The sequence below is a fragment of the Tiliqua scincoides genome, chromosome 1, assembly GCF_035046505.1.
Source record: "Tiliqua scincoides isolate rTilSci1 chromosome 1, rTilSci1.hap2, whole genome shotgun sequence".
NCBI classification, from domain to species: Eukaryota; Metazoa; Chordata; class Lepidosauria; order Squamata; family Scincidae; genus Tiliqua; species Tiliqua scincoides.
Genome location: NC_089821.1, coordinates 241,430,370 through 241,444,992, shown reverse-complemented (window position 1 = coordinate 241,444,992; position 14,623 = coordinate 241,430,370). Strand labels below are relative to the sequence as shown.

The 14,623-nt window shown below is 40.9% G+C and overlaps 1 protein-coding gene across 3 annotated transcripts in view; it reads left to right on the top strand.

Annotated features, from left to right (window-relative positions):
* The window catches only part of BTBD9 (BTB domain containing 9), a 207,661-nt gene that overhangs the window by 143,118 nt on the left and 49,920 nt on the right, over positions 1 to 14,623 (top strand). For all 3 annotated transcript variants that reach the window (XM_066611621.1, XM_066611619.1, XM_066611620.1), the window contains one exon: positions 11,973 to 12,080. In XM_066611621.1, the coding sequence (XP_066467718.1) occupies positions 11,973 to 12,080 (108 nt within the window). The remainder of the gene's footprint in view (positions 1 to 11,972; positions 12,081 to 14,623) is intronic.

The following is a 14,623-nucleotide window of genomic DNA, read 5'->3' as shown; positions in this document are numbered from 1 at the left end:
TATTAGCCGTTTTGTTGTCAATACCTTTTCTAATGATCCCAAGCGTAGAATTGGCCTTCTTTACTGCCACCGCACATTTGGTCGACACTTTCATCGACCTGTGCACACACACACACACCTCAAGATCTCTCTCCTGATCTGTCACAGACAGCTCAGAACCCATTAGCCTATATGTGGTTTTGATTTTTTGCCCCAATGTGCATGACTTTACAATTACATTGAAATGCACCTGCCATTTTGCTGCCCATTCTGCCAGTTTGGAGAGATCCTTCTGGAGCTCCTCACAATCACTTCTGGTCTTCACCACTCGGAAAAGTTTGGTGTCATCTGCAAACTTTGCCACCTCACTGCTCACCCCTGTCTCCAGGTCATTTATGAAGAGGTTGAAAAGCACCAGTCCCAGGACAGATCCTTAGGGCACACCGCTTTTGTCACAGGTTGAACCCCGGCCTGACTGGTAATTTACTGGCTGCACAGTATCAGGCCTGAAGCCTTGGCCAAACCAGGAGTGCACAGCATCCTGGGAGCTTCATGCTGTGCAATTACTGCACAGTCATGCTGCCACACACACACACATGAGATCAGGTGATCTCATGTGTGTGTGTGTGGCAGCATGACTGTGCAGTAATTCCCAATGCTGTGATTGGCTGCAAGAAATATAAATGTCCAGTAGAGGCAAGCAAGTGTGTGGGAGAAGCAGAGCATTGTGAGCCGGAGGCTACATTGGTTGGAAGAGTGGATCGTATACCGTTGTACTACTTGGACATTGTAAATATCTGTACATACAGTAAAGGAGGAGTGTGGTGGATGACTTCTGCCTCTGAGTCTTCCTTGTCTCCGGGGGTGATTGTGGTTCGGCCGTGAGGCACAGAAACATCAAACAGCTGTGCAAAGCAGCTCGTAACAGCTTTTCACCTCTCTCCACTGTGAAAATTGCCCATTGACACCCACTCTCTGCTTCCTGGTCTTTAACCAGGTCTCAGTCCAGGAGAGGACCTGCCTTCTAATTCCCTGACTGTGGAGTTTTTTCAGTAGCCTTTGGTGAGGAACAGTGTCGAACGCCTTCTGAAAGTCCAGTTATATAATGTCCATGGGTTCTCCCGCATCCACATGCCTGTTGACCTTTTCAAAGAATTCTAAAAGGTTTGTGAGGCAAGACTTGCCCTTACAGAAGCCATGCTGATTCTGCCTTAGCAAGGCCTGTTCATCTATGTGTTTTGAGAGTCTATCTTTGATGAGGCATTCCACCATCTTACCCGGTATAGATGTTAGGCTGACCGGCCTATAGTTTCCCGGGTCCCCCCTCTTTCCTTTTTTAAAGATTGGTATGACATTTGCTATCCTCCAATCCTCTGGCACTGTGGCCGTTTTGAGGGACAAGTTGCATATTTTAGTCAAGAGATCAGCAACTTCATTCTTCAATTCCTTAATAACTCTTGGGTGGATGCCATCAGGGCCCGGTGACTTATTGATCTTTAATTTATCAATGAGTTCTGAAACATCTTCTCTTTTAACCTCTATCTGACTTAATGCCTCGGTCAGGACGGGCCGTTCGGGCAGCAGCATTTGCCCGAGGTCTTCTGCCATGAAGACAGATGCAAAGAACTCATTTAATTTCTCTGCCATCTCCAAGTCTCCTTTTATTGCCCCTTTCCCTCCCTCACCATCCAGAGGGCCAACCGCTTCTCTGGCGGGTTTCCTGCTTCTAACATATTTGAAGAAGCTTTTATTGTTTTCCTTAATGTTGCTAGCCATGCATTCTTCATAGTCTCTCTTGGCCTCCCGTATCACCTGCTTACATTTCTTTTGCCACAGTTTATGTTCCTTTTTATTCTCCTCATTAGGGCAAGACTTCCATTTACGGAAGGAAGCTTCCTTGCCCTTCACAGCCTCTCTAACTTGGCTGGTTAGCCATGCGGGCACCCTCCTGGATTTAGTGGAACCCTTCTTTCTTTGCGGTATACACCTGTGCTGGGCCTCTATTACTGTTGTTTTAAGCAGCCTCCATGCACTCTGGAGAGCTTGGACTCTTTTTACCTTCTCTTTCAACCTCCTAACCAGCCTCCTCATTTGAGGGAAGTCCGCTTGTCGGAAGTCAAGCGTTTAGTCTAGGTTTACATATATTTTCTGAATATGCAAGAATAATAATTTGGGAACACAGTGTATCTAAAAATTTTATTATAATGACTGCCTTGCACTTTGAAAAAAAATGCCTCTGTAGTGAAGTAAATACTTCACTTTCCCATTTGGTCAGGAAATTTGCTGGGCAAGCAGCCTACATCATTAACCCCCTTCTGTATACCCTGCTCATAGCTCCTTGGAACAAGAGTGGAAAGAACTGTGTAACATGAAACTAAATATAAAGGTTATACATAAGGATATTGTAGCATCTGTGGAAATATGAAATGTCAAGTTTCAGTGGTCATCATTGGGGCCCAATCCTATTCAACTTTCCAGAACTGATGGTGGATGGTGGGTAAGATGGGATGGTGGGTAAGATGGGTAAGATGGTGGAATGCCTCATCAAAGATAGGATCTCAAAACACATAGACGAACAGGCCTTGCTGAGGGAGAGTCAGCATGGCTTCTGTAAGGGTAAGTCTTGCCTCACAAACCTTATAGAATTCTTTGAAAAGGTCAACAGGCATGTGGATGCGGGAGAACCCGTGGACATTATATATCTGGACTTTCAGAAGGCATTTGACACGGTCCCTCACCAAAGGCTACTGAAAAAACTCCACAGTCAGGGAATTAGAGGACAGGTCCTCTCGTGGATTGAGAACTGGTTGGAGGCCAGGAAGCAGAGAGTGGGTGTCAATGGGCAATTTTCACAATGGAGAGAGGTGAAAAGCGGTGTGCCCCAAGGATCTGTCCTGGGACCGGTGCTTTTCAACCTCTTCATAAATGACCTGGAGACAGGGTTGAGCAGTGAAGTGGCTAAGTTTGCAGATGACACCAAACTTTTCCGAGTGGTAAAGACCAGAAGTGATTGTGAGGAGCTCCAGAAGGATCTCTCCAGACTGGCAGAATGGGCAGCAAAATGGCAGATGCGCTTCAATGTCAGTAAGTGTAAAGTCATGCACATTGGGGCAAAAAATCAAAACTTTAGATATAGGCTGATGGGTTCTGAGCTGTCTGTGACAGATCAGGAGAGAGATCTTGGGGTGGTGGTGGATAGGTCGATGAAAGTGTCGACCCAATGTGCGGTGGCAGTGAAGAAGGCCAATTCTATGCTTGGGATCATTAGGAAGGGTATTGAGAACAAAACGGCTAATATTATAATGCCGTTGTACAAATCGATGGTAAGGCCACACCTGGAGTATTGTGTCCAGTTCTGGTCGCCGCATCTCAAAAAAGACATAGTGGAAATGGAAAAGGTGCAAAAGAGAGCGACTAAGCTGATTACGGGGCTGGGGCACCTTCCTTATGAGAAAAGGCTACGGCGTTTGGGCCTCTTCAGCCTAGAAAAGAGACGCTTGAGGGGGGACATGATTGAGACATACAAAATTATGCAGGGGAAGGACAGAGTGGATAGGGAGATGCTCTTTACACTCTCACATAATACCAGAACCAGGGGACATCCACTAAAATTGAGTGTTGGGCGGGTTAGGACAGACAAAAGAAAATATTTCTTTACTCAGCGCGTGGTCAGTCTGTGGAACTCCTTGCCACAGGATGTGGTGCTGGCGTCTAGCCTAGACGCCTTTAAAAGTGGATTGGACGGGTTTCTGGAGGAAAAATCCATTATGGGGTACAAGCCATGATGTGTATGCGCAACCTCCTGATTTTAGGAATGGGTTAAGTCAGAATGCCAGATGTAGGGGAGAGCACCAGGACGAGGTCTCTTGTTATCTGGTGTGCTCCCTGGGGCATTTGGTGGGCCGCTGTGAGATACAGGAAGCTGGACTAGATGGGCCTATGGCCTGATCCAGTGGGGCTGTTCTTATGTTCTTATGATGCAGCCGTGCCAAAGGGGTGTGCGTTGCATCCTGCACTGGGAAGGCAGTCATGGAGACCTCCTCAAGGTAAAAGAACATTTGTTCCCTTACCTTGGGTTGTATTATCGTTGCGTCAGTGCTGGAAAGTTGATGAGGATTGGGTTCTTAATTTCTTCCTTCTCAGACTATTAATGTCAAATTTTTCTATCCCTACTTTTTGTTTGGTCATTATAGTGTCAAAAAATATTATAACAGTGTGACTAAATGTTGAAATCTGAGCATGCTGAATTAAGTATAATAAGTAAGTGAAATTGGATTTGTTCTGACCATAAGCAATGACAAAAAGTAAGTAAAATCTTATGAGTTACACACACGGGGAGGGGAGAGAACATGTGAACTGAGTTTAATATTAATCTTTATAGAACACCTAAACATTATTGAATATATACAATGCTTTTGTAGCTATATGCTTTGTAAGTTGGTGCACCAAGCTTAGGATTGGACTCTTAGTTCAGGGAGTCTTGGTGCAGTTTGAATTATGGAAGGGGGAATAGGATCTTTGTGCTTTTGGCTGCTGCCAAGATCCTTTCCAGAACTACTTCTGTCTGGCCTGCTTGCTGCGCGGCACTACCTCTGCCGCTGATATATCTGCTCCAGCATGATGTCTGTGAGCCACTGTTGCATGTGCAAGGTCTTCAACAGTTTGCACCAATAGCCCCAGTGCATACAACAGCAGCATGGCTTTCACATTGTAAGCCCAGGACTATGATGGATCACAAGATTTGTCACCTTAAGCCCCAGATAAGATGTGGATAAGATGCGGCTGCTAGAATAATAAGCTCTGACAGACTGCCTAAAAATGTGAGGTGATGCCTTCAAATTTTTATTATGCTCATTGCTAGGCTATTTCAATTAATGTACTTCTAAGCAAGGTTGATGCTGCTGAGGCAAATGTTTAATATTCTAGATATTGCAGGAAGTGAGCCGGATGAACATCAAGTTCACTCAGCATTTCTTTCCACAGCCCACAGGGCAAGACTTGACTAACGAAGACTAATTTAACATTTTCTTCTAATATAGGAAGTTTCAGTAGCTGGCACACCATTGCCCTAACTAATTTTTCTGTGTTGTATGCAGTTCCGTTGTCTTTGTTCAAACATTCTCTTTCAGCCTTGCTGTATCCATAACGGGGCGTGCTAGCTGTGCCACTATGTGTACCATGATAGTTTGCCTGGAATACATTTGAAGGAATTAGTATCTGTGGCACGTAGTGTGGACCTTGTATCCCATGTGAACTAGTGAATGTGTGTATAAGAACTTGAAAATCTCTGCGGTAGTCTGAAAAGGCAACTCATGCCGAATAAATTCTGTGCAACATGTACTTTTTCCTCTTCCAATGTAGAAGAAGCAAGGAAGCAACTTATTAGTTTGTACAAAAAAGAACAATTAGACTTTTTCAGTAGGCATGTTAGAAGAGATTACACCTTTTAACTTACTGTATGCTTAATTTCAGCCAGAGTTATGTGAGCTTCAAGACTATGTAAAATGGGCTTAAGCATCTGTACAGTGTTTGGCAGGCTGCTCACATTAGGTAAATGTTCACTGATAATAGCCCAATAGGTTTTTACCTCTCTATGGAATTGGCTATGAATTTGTAGCCATTTTGCCCTGAAAACCCCATCAGTTTGATATTTAGTTAAGATATTCAACAGAATGATATTAGCTGCTGATAATATAATTGGAAATACTTGAATTTTGACACCCATTTGAGTTTCCATTTAACACTTTGACACCCATTTGACACTTTGAAGATTAGAATCAAGGAAATTGTAGAGAGTCCCCAGTGATGAAAAGAATTCCATTGGAAAACATAATTGAATTCCTTTAAAAAATTTACATATGTTTTTGCTTTTGTCACTTCTTGTAATCCTTCAAAAGATTTAGCCTACAATTAGAAGAAATTAACATTGATTTATATCTGTGTTTGCGCACAACACATATCTAAGATTCTGCCCTTAAGTCCACAGACTTTTTTTAATAAGCAAGTTAGCTACAGTCTTGCTTAGGGCAACAAAAAGATCTCTGCAGCTGCACAAAATATGGTGGGTGAGAAAGCAGAATTTCAGATAGCTGAGTCTTTCTTCTGACCAAGTTTGGATGATGCCTCTGGGAATTCTGACTGAAACAGCTCTAAATTTTTAATTTGCAGAAAGTCAGCACTAATGAGAACTAAAAGTCTTCCTTCAGAACCCTTTTATTTTAGCTTCTGAAATTATTACTTATTAATATTAGTAACAGCCTGGGATTAAGAGGAGGATTCTGGAACAGGCTTTGTAAATCTTGTTTGTCTTACCCAGTCAATTTTAAAGAATTTAGGGTTGAGGAAGGAAAAGCCTTTTATATTCTTGAAATTTGAGTTTATTGCTTTTATTTATAATAAATAAATTGTTAAAAGTATGCCAAATTGTGAATTAGCTTCCTAGAAGCTATAAGGGTCTTTGTTTATCCCACAGCTAGGTCAAATTCCCCTCCTCAGCATTAAAAAGAGGCAACTGAGGCTTGCTGCTGGTGAAGAGTGGATAATTTTTGCAGAACTAATATTTTTCTCACTAGTTAAAAGCAAGCAGAATAGCTTCACTGGGGAGAAGGGAATACATGATATAAACCTTAAATATTCTTGTAAGAAAACTGTAATTGGCTTTCTATATAGAGATATATATTCACACACTTGTTTGAGTAGGAGACAAAAATATGTGATTACCTGGCATTTATGAAAGTCTAATATAGCAACAGATATTTCTTAGTTGCTGTAGCGACATGTTGCAAGCATTTAAAGTAGACTTGATAAAGGTAGGTGGCACTCCACTTTATGCATTTGAGAAAATGCATAATTATTAGAGCATAGATGGCCCATGATGGCCTATTTATGGATGTTTTCAGTCTTTTTGAAAATATTGTATTACATCCAAGTTTAAAGGATAGCAATCTAAGTAGGAAAAAATGTTGGGTGCAAAAGTTCAATGTGTTTTCATGGAGGACAATCCTTAGGGATTTAATAGAAATCATCAAATGTAATTGCAATATATTATGAGTGTATCATAATTAATGTTAGTCACTTTTTTCCCCAAAGAAAAAGACCAAATGATTATGAAAACGATTATAATTGCCTTGATAACTAAGATAAAACCTTCTGCAAATGGCACTACAAAGCTCAGGCAACATGGTGCAATTTTCGTATTTTATTAGGTGCCATTTCAGTGAATAGGCCTGAGACAGAGTAGGCCTTATAAGTCTGAACCTGGTGGTAAATTAAGGAAAAGAAGTTTAAAAATCACAATTGGTACAACATAGCATGCCATAATGTGCATAATTCAGGCGTTCCAATTAGAATGCTACAATTGAAAATATTCCTTCTAGATTAGGGTGGCCACGTGCCATTTTTTATGTGGAGAATCTTGAACATGCCACTAGCAATTACCATGATAGCTAAATAGAGCCTCCAAGTTCAAGGGCAGTATGTCTCTGAGTTCCAGAAGGTACAGGTACAGAGCCTATTTGGGGCTTTCCAAAGACCCCTGACTGACTTCTGATGAGGCCAGAAAGGCAGGTCTGCATGGACCTTTACTCCAGCCCAGCAGGTCTTGTTCCAAGCTCCATATAATGTGTGTTCATTGCCCTTCTGCACAGCTCAGCCAGCCCCCCTCTGCCTGCCCACCTTCTTTTTTTTTTAAAATAATTTTTATTAATACACACAAACATACACTACAAACACATACTCCACAAACAATAGAGGTTACAAGACATCATCTACCAAATTATTTAATACATCATTCTACATTCTTAATCTGCTATTCTTCTACTTTTAACCCTCATTAACCTAAAAAATAAGGGAGAAAATTAAACAAAAAAATAGAAAATATATAATTATCTCTACATACCCTATATTATACTTATATACTATATCTACTTCTTATACTTTCTATATCATCATTTCTACCGTTCCTGTTTATATCAACCTTCTAGACTCCTTCCAATACCTAACCTACAAAATGTTTTATTAATATATGTTGCTTTATATGATATATAAAATCCTTCCTAACTACCTTTCCCTTTCTAAAAATTAAACACTTATTATTTTACCACACTAATAACCATTTTTACTATCTCTAAACTTAACATCCCCAAGTGTATTTTCAATTACATATATATTTTTAACATACAAATTTAACCTTTTTTACTATCATATCATCATTCCTAATAATAATAATAATAATAATAATAATAATAATAATAATAATAATAATAATAATAATAACAATAACAATAACAACAACTACTTTATTTTTACCCCGCCTTTCTCCCCGAAGGGACTCAAGGTGGCTTACAACAGGTTAAAACAGATTAAAAACATAATTTAAAACAAATAAAAACATATTAACACATATCATAAACTCAGCAGTCAGATAAAAAATAGTCCGGTAAAAAGAGCATAGAGCAGCAGCAAATCATAATAGAATCAGGCCTGTAAAAAATATAAAAGATGTTAAAAAGGCCGAGAACTCAGAAGGCTTGTTTAAACAGAAGGGTTTTCAGGCCTCGCCGAAAAGTCTCAAGAGAGGGAGCCATTCTTAAGTCAAGGGGAATGGAGTTCCATAGCATTGGTGCCACTACTGAGAAGGCCCTATTTCTTGCCGCCGCCCCACATACCTCCCTAGGCGGCAGCACTTGTAAAAAGGCCGTCACTGATGACCTAAGAGGACGAGCCGGATTGTACAGGAGTAGGTGATCTCTAAGATACCCTGGCCCAGAGCAGTATAGGGCTTTAAAGGTCAAAACCAGCACCTTGAATTGGGCCTGGAAATGAATGGGCAGCCAATGCAGCCGCTGGAGAAGCGGACTGACAGGGTCGAACCGCCTACCTCCAGTAACCACACAGGCCACCGCATTCTGCACTAGTTGCAGTTTCCGAACCGTCTTCAAGGGCAGCCCCACATAGAGCGCATTACAGTAATCTAACCTCAATGTCACCGAGGCATGGATCACCGTGGCCAGGTCTGCACAATCCAAGTACGGCCGCAGCTGGCGCACCAGCCAAAGCTGAGCGACGGTCCCCCTAGCCACAGCCGCCACCTGGGAATCCAGGAGCAGCTGCGAGTCCAGGTGGACCCCCAAGCTGCAGACCTGCTCCTTCAGGGGGAGTGCAACCCCATTCAGAGCAAGCCGATAGTCCAGCACCTGCATCAAGGATTTCTGAACCAGGAGAGCCTCTATCTTATCCGGATTTAATTTCAGCTTGTTAGCCCCCATCCAGATCCTCACTGCCTCCAGACAGCGCTCCAGGCCCTCAACCGCCACCCTGGAATCTGGAGGAAAGGAGAGATAGAGCTGAGTGTCATCGGCATATTGATGGCACCCCACTCCACACCCCCAGATGACCTGTCCCAGCGGCTTCATGTAGATGTTAAATAGCATGGGGGACAGAATTGAGCCCTGTGGCACCCCGCACCTCAAGGGCCAGGGTGTCGAACAGGCATCCCCCAGCACCACCATCTGGGACCGATCCTCCAAGTAGGAGCAGAACCACCACAAAACAGTGCCTCCAACTCCCAACTTGGCCAGTCGGCCCAGAAGGATACCATGGTCGATGGTATCGAAAGCCGCTGAGAGGTTGTTGATCAATAATCGCCTCCATTACGCTTTTTTCTTTCATGTCACTCAGTTTATTTATCTTTTGGCTTAAGATTTCCACACTGATTTGAATTTGTAAAAATCGGATTCCTTGCTGACTCAATAGAATTAAAGTTTGTAATTTTTCTTCCATGAGGTTTCCCCATTCTTCCTCCGACATTTTTCCCTTTGCAATTCTCTTTTAATCCACTAGATGTCATAAGCAGCTCTTTTTACTGTGGAATGTGGAATGTGAAATATAAGATCTTCAGACTAAACAAAGTCAATTTGCCGCTCAGTATCCTTCCGCATATTTAAATAGTCCAAAATAGTCCAAGATAAAGTCTAGTAAAATTTGTATCCAATACCAATTTGCAAAATTTGTAAAGTTATATCAATCAGATCATAGTCAATATAATATCAAAATCGCACCGTATCGTCTCGGGTTTAAAAAAAACACCAGTAAGTCGAGGGAATATTCCCCCTTTCTCCTTTTTCTCCAGAACGTTAACCCAAATCAACACATATCAATCATTTGAAGCCAAGATTTGCCTAATAAAGTCAGCACTTACTTTGATCTCCCAATTTCCTTCTTTCGTAGATGATATCACCACAGGGGTTTTCACAGCTTAGTGGTGAATTTCACCATTTCTCCTTATCTGCCTCAATGGCTGTGTCCCGGGAGGAAAGCCCCCTCCCCCGGCCAGGCTCTGACCTTTGTCCTCGAATTTCCTTGAATCCGCAAAAAATAAGGAGAAAAACAGACTAATTCCAAGAGCTCTGGAATCTGCTGTTCATGCACTGCTTGGCCCTGCCTCCTCCCTGCCTGCCCACGTTCTTGTCTTCAAAGAAGACCCTAGCCAGGATTTTTTTCTGGATGATTTTCTTGAAGATGGTATCTCTTCTTGGCTTGGCCACCTGGGTTTGCTGATCTCATTGGCCCATCTCTGCACTGCCCTGCTCAACCCCCCCTCCCCTATAACCTGCCCTTCATCTCTTCAGCACTACACCAATACCTACCTTCTTGGGTAAGCAAGTGACCCACTCAGTAGTGGGGTGCAGCTTATTAACTTTCACCCTATTGTCCTTCTCTACTGTCCATAGTTCTTTTTCTGCACTGAGTGTGCCCATTACAGCATTAGAAACTTAGGGGTGTGCTGTGTAAGGAGTAGCAAAGAAATCAAACAAACCGTAAACTGCTGTGGTGCTTTCTTTGTTATTACTTACATGTTTTTTTTAAAATATATGGTGATTTTGAGTGTACCACGTTGAAAGTGGCTGTGTGCCACAAGTTGGCCACCCCTGTTCTACATGGATGAAACAGTGTTATTTGAAAGTAAAGGAATCTTTTTGGCTCTATTTCCAGTCACTTATAATTCCAATAGCAGTCAAAGCTTGTGAAAAGATATTTACTATTGAATTTTGTATCAAAACAGCAGCAAAGAGAACAATTTGTTGCTATAAACCAAACTCCTGCTGATCAGTGATATGCAGCCAGTCAGAGCATTTATGTAAGATGTAAGTGAAATAACATCTGTTAATTAATTAAAAAACCAAACCAAATCATTGGTGCCAAAACAAAACCTATAGCAAGCCTGAGAGAAGATGAAAGTGGCTTTTTAAGATAACGTTGCATTTAATATCAGTTGAAGATCAGTTCAATTATTAGGAAGTCTGTGTTGCAGCTGTATTTCCATGTGAAAGGTATCAGCGTAGATTGGTTAATTCAAATCTTTATAAAAACTTGTGGATGAAACTTGATTTTACATTTTAGTACTTGACTATATTACCCTTCACCACCAGTTCTAGTTTGTTCTGTATCTGGCAGTGGATTTCCACTGGGGACTGTAAACCTTCCCTGTTAATGTGAACGTCTTGTATGTAAAAAAAGAAAGAAAAGAGATCAGTCTATGTAGCAGTACATCTTCTGTCCGAAGAAGGAATGTGTTGTGTTGTTGTGGTGGTTCTTTCCCGTCTTCTGTTGACAGGGTGCACATTCTATGTTGACCTGTGAACAGCAGAGTAATCTTCAGTTAGGCTATGGAATTGCATTCATGCTTACCAGTTTAACAAATTTAATGTATGTAATTATCTTTAGAAAATTTAAGAAGAGGTTGGATCAGTCTCTTAGAAATTGTCTGGCAGGTTTTTTATATAACATTCAGATGCATCTAAGTAATAAATGTATTTTTGATTTTGAAAAAGAATTATAAGTAATGTCTGCAGAGAGTTTGCTGATTATTTTTAGCGGTATATTCCAAAACAAATGATTACGCTAAATAAGAAGTAAAGAGAATTTGCAGAAATAAATTATACTACATGTTGTTTACTGGTGACTGCTGAATTCTTGCTCTCTGCTTTATCCAGGCTACTTCTTTGGGATTGTGATGACAGGAGCTACAGTTATTACATTGAAGTTTCCACTAATCAGCAGCAGTGGACCATGGTAGCTGACAGAACGAAGGTTTCCTGCAAGTGAGTTTAATGTTCTCCTTAGTGTACCTTGGCCTTCTAAAATGAGGTATATAGGAGCCCTGTAAATGGGTGATAAAATACAAAAACTTGGCAGGAGATGGGGAGGGAAACTGGAAGGTAGCAAATTAAGTCTATAAAAAACAAAGAAATGATGCATTACTGATTATAATGGGCTACGTAGCTATTTTCCTTGGCAGAACCAAGAAGCTCCATGTCACTTTCTATGTTTAGGAGACTGCTTTAGCTGTGACAGGAAGAAATTAAGGGACTAAAAAATAGGAGGAATCATAGAGAAAGCCCCAGGTTACATACATTGGTAACAGAATGCATAATGATGAAAGGAGTAGAGATCATGAAAGATTTAAGAGCAAAAATAAGGAATTACCTGCTTGTTACTGTTGCAAAGCACAAACAATTTTATGCGCCACCATTTCCCAAACTTACTATGACACGGCACCCTTCTTTCATGGCCTCTTCTTCCCAACTCTCCTGGGCACTGCTATCATGGATTGGGTGACATTTCGTGTGATGATGGCAGCACCTGGGAGATCTGGAAAAAGAGACTACTGGGGACGTCCTATGGCACCCTTGTGAGTTCACTGCGGCACCTCGGGCACCATGATGCACAGTTTGGGAACCACTGGTATATGCTTTCACAAACTGCAAACGACTCTCAACCTGCTGAACATGGAGACCTAAAGGATAATGTCTGGGTAACCCAATCATAGTGTTGTCTCATATTTATATGACTTTAATATCTCATTAAAAAAGATCCAGGGAATCACTCTGATTAGAACCAGTTTATGTTATGTATAGAAGGGATCAAATGCTAATTAAAATGAAGAGTCTTCTGATCAATCGAGCTTGAAAAGTGAATACAGGTCCAACCTTGTTATACACAGATTTTTTTATTCACAAATTTGACTCAACACAAATTGCTACTGCAAATGAGAAGGAATGTGCTGATCCCTGGAGAAGGGGAAAAATGCATCCCTTTAAAATCACAGTTTAAGAAAACTGCTTTTCTTACTGTTGCAGAGAGACAGTCATGAAAGCGATTACAGGTATAACCTAATTATCCATGGATTTTTCACCTGTGGAAAAATCCATGGAAGTTCTATCTCAATGCAATGAGAAGGGCCCTTTAAATTAAAGGAAAACATGCCCTCGTTAATGTGAGAGGGCAGCCAGCTGACAATCCATTGATCATTCTCTCTCAAGGCACTTAGAACCCTCCCTTCTCCCTGAGCCTGTCTAAGCACCTGGAGAGAGACTGATTGATGGACTGTCTGCTTAATGACTCTGTCTTACATCACAAAGGTCAGCAAGGCTGTTTTAAAATCACCTAGCAAAGGGACATTGTTTTTTAAATGGATTTGCTTTAATGCAGTATTTCTCAAACTTTGGATTGGGACCCACTAGGTGGGTCGCGAGCCAATTTCAGGTGGGTTCCCATTCATTTCAATATTTTATTTTTAATATATTTGACTTGATGCTACCATGTGACTGCATTTGGGGAAATGTTACAGAACTGTACTTTTAACAAACTACTATGTATATTCTTTTAACAATGATAGTAAATGGAATTTACTCCTGGGTCAGTGTGGTTAGGATTGCAGACTAGGATTGTTAAAAATTTTCCTGAATGATGTCATTTCCGGTCATAACATCATTTTTGGTGGGTCCTAACAGGTTCTCATGCTAAAACGCAGATCCCAGTGCTAAATGTGTGAGAACCACTGCTTTAATGCTATTTTTGCCATCCACGTGAGTTCTGGGAACGGAACCCTTGCAAATAATGAGACTCAACCTGTATATTGTTTTAAAATTGCCTTTTCTGATGTTATACTGCATTGTTTCTGTTGGTGTTCAGTACATGCTTGGATAGTGACATGCTCTCTCCTCTCCTATGTTAACCCTACACTGAAGATCTAAATCCCTTCACAATCACTCCTCATGCTATAAACTAATGCCATGTTTATAGCTTGAGGAGTGATTTTGAAGTCTCAGCTTAACTAGTTCACAGCAGGAAAAATAAGACAGACTGAAGGTAGAAAACACAAACTTCAACAAGCCACTTTGATCAGTGAGAATGGCAAAGAAAATAATGAGAAACAAAAGAAAAGTAAATGGAATTCAGTTTATGTGTCAGAGACTTATTTTATAGTCTAACCAAGTGTAAAAACTACTTTTCAAGTCTGCATATGCTGTCTTTGGTTGGTTAATAGTATTTTAATGTAGTATTTTGTGTGAATTAATAATTTAGTACTCAAAGCCTGAAGTGACAGGCTATTCTTAACCTCTTTTCTTTTTACTCAGTCTCAAAAAGCTGAGGATGGGAGCAATGTTATGTTTATTATCTTCACAGGAAAAGCTTGCTATCCTCCTTAAATGGAAGCCAATTAATGCACAGTGATTGTGTAATTGTCATTTTAAATGTTGCATATAAGCTAAAAAAAATTCCCCTTTATGACTAAATTCTGTTTTTCTCTACACAGTATGACAGTAATGAAATCGATTCATGTTCTTTTCTTTTTAAAGGG